The sequence below is a fragment of the Carcharhinus amblyrhynchos genome, chromosome 2 (genome assembly GCF_965287045.1).
Source record: "Carcharhinus amblyrhynchos chromosome 2, sCarAmb.v2.hapA, whole genome shotgun sequence".
Taxonomy (NCBI): domain Eukaryota; kingdom Metazoa; phylum Chordata; class Chondrichthyes; order Carcharhiniformes; family Carcharhinidae; genus Carcharhinus; species Carcharhinus amblyrhynchos.
Window position 1 is genome coordinate 53,830,392 of NC_137325.1, and position 10,361 is coordinate 53,840,752.

At 37.1% G+C, this 10,361-nt stretch overlaps 1 protein-coding gene across 1 annotated transcript; it reads right to left on the reverse strand.

The window, feature by feature from the left end:
- Positions 1-7,419: 7,419 nt before the first annotated feature.
- LOC145360763 (homeobox protein Hox-A13-like) lies at positions 7,420-8,746 on the reverse strand. Its single transcript, XM_080216174.1, has 2 exons — positions 8,098-8,746; positions 7,420-7,664 (listed from the first exon to the last, which is right to left on the reverse strand). Exons 1-2 carry the CDS (start codon positions 8,744-8,746, stop codon positions 7,420-7,422), a joined length of 894 nt encoding a protein of 297 aa, XP_080072300.1.
- Positions 8,747-10,361: the final 1,615 nt, after the last annotated feature.

Here is a 10,361-nt window from a genome sequence, read left to right on the forward strand (position 1 = left end):
GATAGGCACATTTAGTAAGGATTGGCGTGAAGGTAACAAGGTTTGTAAATTATTAGTGAGCAATTTACACCTCTGAGTAATTTGAGAGGACTTCCTTCTTTTTCTCTGAAATAATACCAGCTAGGAGAGCGTGCCTGTATCCATATCTATGTATCTATATCTATGTTTGGATGTAGCCATGTGCAATTCGGAATCTACAATATTTGTTCTGGTAAATATGTACTAGTTTCATTCCGAGTTCTTTTTAACTCGTGTATATTTTCCAAATAAAATTGTTGAAACTCTTTCGCATATTTTATTGAAAAGTTTGATGCAATTATTTCAATAATTTCATGGAATCCAGGGTCCAAAATATTAAGCTGCCCAATACATCACGTACAACACGCTGTGTCGGTGCCTTTTTAACACACTGCATGACAAAATAAACGAGACATTAATTAATCCTGAACCTTCCCCTCTGAATAATTTAGACATAACCTTCTTAATACGGGTGCTTTATTTACAAATGCACGTGAAAGCTCTTTCGCTTGCCCGTATTTTTCAATCTATCGCGAGGTTTTATTTTGAGCCTGGTATTCCGTTAACACTTTTACACGAAATGCTAAGTTAAGATGAGTGGGGGAGTCCATGTCATGTTTTTGAACTTGGTGGGCACGATAATAAAAAGAAAATGGAGTTATACCCTTCACTGCAGCTTTGTAGCTTAGTACTTCAATATCGTTGTTCCAAAAAAAAATCCAGAGCAATATGCAGTCGTATCAAATTCAATGATAGTCTGCTGGTAATTTTCGGCAGTGCTCCCATTCATGAAAACAAACAGTAAAATGCCATTCTGTGTTAGCAGGACCCTCTTCCCGAATGCAATATGAGAGCCAGGCCAAGCAGCCATGAACATTGGAATAGCGAGAAGGGATACAGAGTTTCACTCCAACTGGTCGCTTTTGAACTTGGAAGATCTTTGAACTTGGCGAGAGGAAGGCAGCCTGGAATTTCAGAATATTCTCCGTTAAGAAGCGCTGTACTCACCTCCAAACGCAGCAAATCGCGAGGCACGAGCAACCGACCTATTTTCCTGTGTGTTTCGGATGGATTCTTCCAACTTTCTAATCCGCAATCTTTCAAAAGTAGCCGGTGCTGCAAAACGCACAGGTGCGGTGTGTTCCTAAAGCCTTTAAAAAAAATCTTTCCAGGGCCCAGTCGGCGCGCCCACACAAACACACAAGCGGCAATCTTCTAATTGCACCTAATCTTTGTCAGGTTAGCATATTCCAAGCCGTGGTGTGATACAGTTGTCTCCCAGATGAACATTCAGGACCCACACACGTCGCATGTGTGCGCACTAAACTTGCAATGTGACAAAATGACTGAACCCTTTTCAACTGGAAGAACATATGGAATAACAATGAAATAGTGAATTTGTGTTCAATGTCAACAAGAAAACTAATCGCGAATGTGTGTACCAGAGGAGAAAGAGTGAATTGCATTTTAATGAAAGCTACAATTAATGAATTGCATGCGTGTTCTTTCTGATGCTTTATTAATGAGATATGTAAATTACTTTGGATGACAGTGACTCGGAATGCGGTTATATATAATTTCTGATTGTGCGACTTAATAAATGTTTTGAGGTCAATGGGCAAAGTTCAGATGGTGATATGCTGCTTCATTTTTTAAGAGCGTGTTTTCACATAACTGTCAACGAATTTGCCACTGGAACTTATATTCTATCTGCTTACATCTGCCCAAACAGAGGTGAAAAGCTAAAGTTTTACTGCGCATTCATTAACTATTTGAAACCAATCACACTAACAAAGGGGGGGGGGGAAGCATTCTACGATATTGTATTCTATAGGCAGAGAAATAATTGCGATCACGGATTTCAAAATGCAGAATCTTCGAACTGGATTGCAGAGAACATTTTTGCCCCGTGTTATTTCGGACAACAATTAAACAGCACTATACTGCTAGAACTAAGCTTAGTTCAAGCTGATTGAAAGTGTTACAATTGGTGACAGAAATTAAGTGCACCACATTACAGAATGAAACATATTTTTTGCTTTCGTGACATGCAATCACTATTGCAATCTCAGAATTGGAGGTGCAAACATAGATAATTACATGTAATCTTTATTTTATGTCCAACATAGAAAGTCCGACAAGTGAAATAGGCAAACGTATGATTGGAAGGAAATCTCGAGTTTTATATTGTACAAAATGTGTTACATGGCAGTAACGGATATATTTGAATGCGTGATATTATAATGCGTTAAGTTGAATTATAGCGACATCATTCCATAAATATATAGTTAGCTGGAATATACTTAGGAACGTTTGCAAATAGTCATTTCATTGTTTTGATTTCTGCGAAATGAAATACATTTTCGTCGAAATGCAACAGGAATGCAGCAAAGCTAATGTTTGAATTATCCCTCGTGTTATTTTGTAAACTTAACACTCAGATGAATGAAACGTTTCAGACTCAAAATGCCCGCAGCATAAACTGCCCTAATTATTATTTCAATTGTTACTAGCTTGCTGTCTTATATGTGTGTGAATGTGCACCCATGTATCTATGTAGAAATATGAAACAAAATCGTTTATTACATGTAATATCTAAGCATGGAATTTACCCGTTTAGCTTATCGATATGTATAAGCACACACATATGCAATAGTATTTATATTCTGTCACTAGTATGCACGCACATCATCAATATTCGCAAATATACGTTGGTAGGTCATCTGTAAATTCAACGTTTGAGATTGCATTAATGGCATGGTATTTTAAAAATGCAGTTCTATATTTGTGTTTTACATTGGGCACATTACCAACTATGTGCTTTCCTAACTATCTAATTTCTGAAGAATTTAATTTTTCCGACCCATGATCTAGTATACTATTATTGTATTCTAGCTATCTTCTATTGCACATGGCAGGAAAGAAACGAATCAATTACCAATGTACATCCAAGCAGATTTGATTTAATTGGAACCAGATATATTACAAAAAAATCACTCCGTTTATTAAAACAAGTTCACCGCAGTTCATTCGCAGTTGGTTGCATATTTTAAAGTAAATTCAACAATTGTATAAATTGGCGAAATTTTATTTTAAAAATTATAAACAACATTTTCAAGCAAATATATGCAGTCTTCTTTGGGGCGGGGCGGGGGTCTGTCGATGGTCGTAGGCGCGGATAGTATTAAACATCCACTTTTAGCAATCTGTGGTTCATCGTTGAAGTCAGGTCAGGTATTTTAAGTAAATGCTGTATTGCACTGATCACACGAATCATTAAGCGCGCACTTCCATTGTTCCCATAATTAAAAATATTAAGTTTTAGATGAATTTATTATATGATATGAAGTTAACACGACACACAAACACATAAGTCGTTGTTTATATATCTATATATAAATATACCCTTCATTGAATGATGTATGACCACAGAAATGATGGTATGGCTGCAGCCGCATTAAAAAAAGAAGCAAAATAAATCAAATAAACTATTTTTTATCAAGATCAATAAACACATCGACTGCAAATTCAACAATGACTCCAACTTAATTTACTAGAAACAAAGGCACATATTTTTGCATTTCGTTCCCCCCTAAGGAAGTGAAGTTAATACCAGCAAAATGAAAGTCAAAACGATATTGAAGACATATCCTGGTCTTAATACGCCTTTAGTTCTCGACAATGACTTCTTTGTTTCGTTTTCCAATGGTCCCGAATACATCAACATATAATAGCCGATGCTATAATTATAGACGATTCAGCGCATAAAGCCTTTAAAAGTTCGTTTAATAATGTTTCGTTTCGTGTATCTCTATCGCAATGTTATATTTTTATGGCACTCTGAAGTGACATGTGTGAGCTTCTCCACGAGGACTGCACAGGAGACCATTATCGAGGGTATCTGCAGCGAAAATTCAATGATCCAAATGCATTATTGTTTTTACAATAAACTAGTTTAATCGCTCGTGATCGCCACTGTACTCATAAAAGGTACATGTATTTACTGTAAATAGACATTCACAGTTCAGGATGAATGCATTGGCACAGAGCGATTGGCAGGATGGAAAGCTGAATGATTATGTTCCAGACTGTCTGTTCCAATTGATTGCATTTTCTGTTTTGCTGTGCTTATACCATAAGCGTAATACTGGCAATTTAATTAATTTTACTTGAAACGTTATCTTGCGATAAATTAATAACACGAAATGTTTCAGGTAATCAGAGATGTGTCATGAACTGCTCATTCTCATCTTTTAGCTTTAGCTTATTTTACTTAAAGCCCAAGAACGACAAAAAAAAACATGCTAAAAGAAGATTCAGTACTTGACTAACTTGTTTGGAAAGCAATGATGATCCATCTACAAAACAATTCAACAATGGTTACCCCTAACTAATAGACGCTGATTAACTATTTTTCTTCTATTTCCGTGTAAATAGACATCTTCCACATACTTCAACTCGGAGCATCTAAAAAACAACGATATTGTATCACTGGACCTGCCTTGATCAGAGAGAATGTGGGTGGCTCTCCTCAAGTACTTTCCAACAAATATTTCAACGGATTTTACAAGAGGATGGCGTGATTGGCTCGAATGTGTCATGTGATGAATGTAGAATTCTTTAATCCCATAACATTTTGACAAATCAGCTTTCACTTTTCAGATGGACATTTCCAGGGTTGCGGCTCGGGCTGTGTTAAGTAAGGGCATAAGTGAAAATAAATAAATTGTTTTGGAATGTGCATTGCACACTTAACATTGATTAGAAAGAGATGGAAGAAAAATCTACTGTTTACATAAGCAAGCCTACTTAGGTTGGACGCAAGAACAAAGTGCAAAGATCGCAGTTCTATAATATTCACGTTTAAAACAGTACTATTTTTATGTCTATGAAATTCATCTGCAATTAGGTATTTTTAAGTAAATGTTTGGTTGATGCAAAGACACAAATGCAGATAGAGGCATGTTACTACTTCCGAAAAAAAAACCTTGTGGAATTTCACATTCAGTTAACCACACATTAAATTTGAGATGATGTAGACTGTATCCTTTTTGAACAGCTGAGAATAATTCTTAACATCTCGGGTTATTTCTTGCAAAATTGCCATTACTACCTCTAGCACGAAAAAGCAGAGATAAGCGACTATTTTAGTTTTGTGAAATTGCACATTGAAATATTTAATTACATGATCAGGAAAGTGTATACGAGTCTGATTGTGAGTCGATAAACTTGACTTGGATAAACAAGAGCACATAGGCACTATACAGATAGAGGCATTGAGACAGAGTGATGCAAAAGTAAATGTGGACGGGCACGTTATAGGCTGATCAAATATATCATTAAATATATCACATATAATTAAAATAAAGCTATGTCAACTTTATCTGATCAGTTTGGTTGCCCCTTTGTTAGCTATCTTAGAAATTTAATTGAAATTTAAACCAGCCGCGAATATTAATCTACAAATCACGTTACCATAACTCTTTATTTTGATTCTACACAGCGCTTGTAATCCTAGTGCAATACCAGAAGTTAGTGGTTGTTTTTGTAGGTTTTATTATTTATAATAAGCAAATAATTCCTGACGAGCTGTTGAAATTCTTAAATAAATTCTCTAGTTCCACAATTTGGGCAATGCACAATTAATTATTCGTGTTACTGACCTACATCTGACGGTCCCAGTTCACCTTTTGCTCTTTTATTGTTGAAATAATTGTGTTTGTTTGCTTGCTCAAAGCCCGTAGAAACGGATATCCTCCGATTTAACAGTAGATGGCGCACTTGCTCTACCAATCCACTTCATGACTATTCATGAGCTGTTAATAGTCAAGGTCAAAGACTATCTGTTTTCGTCAAGGTCAAGGTTTAAGCCCCCCTCCTAACGCCCTGCCTCCATATTAAAACCAAAGAGAGAGCTTATATTTCCAATCAGAATATGGAGACTAATTTATTGCCTTTAAACTTTCAGCATATCCTAATATAAACTTAAGGATCCACTTCCAAAAACCGTTTCTATAATAATTATCGTGATACGTTTACTGGGTTCGATTAAAAAACAGCAGAGAATATTCTCGACTATCTTCAGCTCACCGCAATTCTGTTTTGATTATTTCTAAAACTTTAGTGCGAAAGCATGATTTCAATGTATTTTAAGTGTCTACACCAACGGCCTGGTTGACATCAAGAATAAATCTAGCTGGCCCATACATATTTCTTTACATTTTGTTTTAAAAGCTGTTAGCTGGTGTCATGTTACTTAACAAAAAAAAGACGCTGTTGTTTATGAATATCTTTTATTCGTGAAATAATCTGTTGTAATGCAAGTAATTCACTAGATGAAAAAGACAATAGGTTATACAAATTAAACAGCTGCATAATAATAATGCAAGACATTTTAATTTCATGATTATCATTCGTGATTTATTTTTTAACTATTATTGGTATATATTAACTAAGCAGGAGGGTGCATGCAGATATAATAATGCAGTATTTAAAAAAAATACAATTGCACGCAGATGTTATCATCTTTAGGAAGAAAGCTTGTGCGCCTTAAGTCTGCGTGAAGACTAATGCTATGTGAAGTGGATAATATAACAAGCAGACAGAAGACTTCATATTTAGTTCATTTACACGGGAGGGGGTGGGTTCCATGTTTGCAGACAGATCTTTCTTCCGCTCTGTAGAAAATGGCAATCTACTCTGCTATTTAATTACGAGAGCGTGGATGCTCCTAAATATATACAGAAGACGAAATGTAGAATGCTAGAATAGTACGCATTTACTTTCCCATATACATTGCTATTTAGAATATAATCTTCTTTCTACCTGTACATTAATATCTTTAGAGATAGCGCATCCCATCCAAAGAAAATGTAGTGCGTAAACATACATTTTATTATACATTTCACGATATATCCCATAGTTTACCTGAGGAAAAAAAATTGATCATGCACTCTAGCTTTTTGCTAGCCAGAACCTTTTCCAGCAATACACATTTTCTTTAGGTGCTTAAATGACTTTTGTGTGAAGGTTACTGCATAAATCAAATTGGTACATTTATTCCTCTGAAGGACACATTTTTATGCAGTAAACAATCTACCACGCATTGTTTTCTACATTTCAAAATTGCAACCTTCTAGATTCTTGATTAATGGGCTTGATTTACTTTTGCTGAACCTTAACTTGCTTTAACATAATCTTTATACAATGTCTCTCTCCGAGAAATTTACTGGCGTGTTTCTGTATTTTTTTCAAAAGGGAAAGCAATGAGCAGGCAGAAAGGAAAAACACAAATCTAGCATCAAGAAAATGAACTGTGGTTGGGGTTTTTTTCTTCAGGCTGAGATCAGTTATTTTTTAATTTTTTTCAGATGAAGTCCGCATGTTTCTGGGATTGTCGCACTAGCTGTTACTTTTCAGCTTAGTCAGAACTTTCTTTTCTTTGACTCTTCTGTTTTGAAACCAAATAGTGACTTGTCTCTCAGAGAGGTTTGTGGATGCCGATATCCTCCTTCGTTTGTCCTTGGTGATAAATTTATTGGTGGCATATTCCCGCTCAAGTTCTTTCAACTGCACTTTGGTGTAAGGCACCCTTTTCTTTCTTCCTCGCCGGAAAGAGCTCGCGTCTGAAGGATGCGAAACGACGTCTGTGAAGAAAGGGGGAAAAAAACACACACACCTTATTATCCATGGCATTGAGCACTGGCCATCGGCTTCAAACACGGTGACTGTCGCCGGAGTCAAGTTCAAGATTGCGCCATGGCGATATTATGTCGACTGCACTTTTGGCAAATAAATTTATATAGCAGAAATTATAATTTTGAAAAAAATGTGCGAGAATCGAGAAGTGATTGTGAAAAATCCTGCAAAATAATATTTAGGTAGTACACTATACATTAAAGTTTGTGTTAACATAGCAGTTCTGCTGTTGGGGAATTACGCAAAGCATTTCTTAATGATAATCTCTGTTACATATTATCTCCGTTACCCGTATGTATTTACACACCAGAATGCTTTGTTCCTTTCATTGTACTACTTTCTCGTGCTGGCTGAAAGACTTTTGTGTTTATCTCTACTTACCTGGCAGGCTTGATTTCCAGAGGTGGGTAGCTTGGGGTTGCTCTTTCGAGCAGCAGACTTGACCGTTCCACCCATTGGTAATTGCCCAGGGCTGGTAGCTCTCCATGGGTAATAATGTCTCATGTCTCGGTTCCCCCGGAGCGCTGATGGTGGGAACCACAGGTACGTCCAAGTAGCTGGGCATCGGTTGGTATGGCCCCGCGTAACCTTGATAGAAAGCGAACTCCTTAGCCCTTGAGGTGAATTCCTCGCCGGCGGACGTGTCCATGTATTTGTCGGCTGGATAGGCAGACAAGGTGGAGGGCTGCGCACAGGACTTGATGCTGCTATGGTGGCTCATTCGGCAGGGGTAGTAACTGCTCCCAAAGTATCCATAAGGAAGGGCAGCACTGGACGAAGTTTGAGCAGCAGGACAAGGACTACACTGTTTGACAGGTTCAGCAATGCCAGAGGCTGGCACTTCACTCGACGAGTAGGCTGAGCTGGGGGCTAGGGATGCTGGATGAGCCATCAGATTCCTGCATTGGTTCGCTGTGAAGTTCCCTCCTGAAAATCCATCCATGTTTTTATTAATTTCATCCAAGCTATTATCGTAGACGAACATCACCGTGTCGATCCAGCGGGGATGAAGTATCACGGACGCTGTCATATCACGTCCACCATTGAGACTAGTGGCCGTTTTAAAAGCCCCTAAGACTGAAAAGAGATACTGAATCTCTCAGACTTAGCAGCATTGACGCGCCAGTGTCGCCGGAGCCTGCCTCCTCATTGGCTGCTAGATGTCCACGTGATATGCAAAGTAGATGATAAATACATGAAGAATAAAAAGGTAGATACTCCATTAGTTTAATAAAGCAACGTTTGGGTATTTACGTGAGTGAATGATTGGAATAAAATACATTTACTAAAATAAAGTGCTACGGGGAGCACAAAATATCCGAGCTGTGTGTGGATGTCTGAGTGGTGGCGGTAAATGAAAACGCATGGCCAGACTGCAAAAGGCAATATTTTGCATGTACACAAAACAAGACAAAGCGAAAACCGTTGGCTTCTGCATGTATCAAACGGAACAATTCACACAATTAGAGGCCGTGTCACTAAAACGTTTGAAATTTGGTTGACTGTAGATTCGAGTTGATCATAATGCCTCCGTTTGAGGTTACTTTTGCACAGGCGTTTGCACAGTTCATCTTTTTTTGACAATTTGCATCTCTGATCAATGAAATCGCACTTTCTTCTGAAAGAATTGTCCTTTCAGCAACACCTGATGTTAGGCTGGGCTAAAACGATACTTTCCCCGGGTTCCTTCCTTGCATTTCCCTTCATAAATAAAACCACAAGGTGCTTTAAACCAATAAGAAAATAACATTTGAAGAAATAGGTAGCAGCAGAATTTTATGGTGAGAAGGAAACATCTGTATGACCTTTCTATTGCTTCATGACATAACTCGTTAGAGCAAATAGCAATAATGCCGAAGAACAGTCAGAGCCTTGATTTCTTAATCCGCAAGATATTTGAGAGAATACATCCTTTCACCCTAGGTATAAAATTTGTCATTAAACTAAACACCAGAATAAAGTTTATTAAAATACATCACTCTACGTTTCCGAATTCAATTTATGGAACAATGAAGTTACAGTTTGAATTTCTATTCGCATTGACCAATTCATGTTTACTTGTTATAATAAGTGCATCATTTCTTGCCAGCCACAAGAATATAAATATTCAGATCAAAGGACATTTATAAGACAGATAAGGATATCCATTAATTCCTTGTTTGCCGTTTGCCAGCCGTGATACAAAAGTATTTAAATAAATGTCAGCCCTCATACTACCCCCGCTAATGCAGCCGATTCGTGTTAACTTGCTTGCTACAGAATGTGTGTTCATTCAGCAGCACCATAATTCACATAACTGGACTTCACATTGAAATATCAGTGCATGTGTTTTATGAGTACCTGGCACAATTAAATCTATGGAAAATGGATAAAATGTGAATTATTTAACAATATCTAGCACATTGTTAAATGTGCTAAAATCCATAAATATGATTTGTATTATAATATGTGGCACATTATTAAAAGTGTTATTTGATAGATAAATATCAACCATGTTATAAATGCATTTGAAATTAATTTGCTGCAATTTGGCGAAAAGTGTGGGGATAAACGGTCTTCCTTCTGTCATATATTACATGATGAGGAATGGTAGCTAGTGAAGATGCATTAAAAAATCAGAAGTGCAACCGTTATTATTCGGTTAG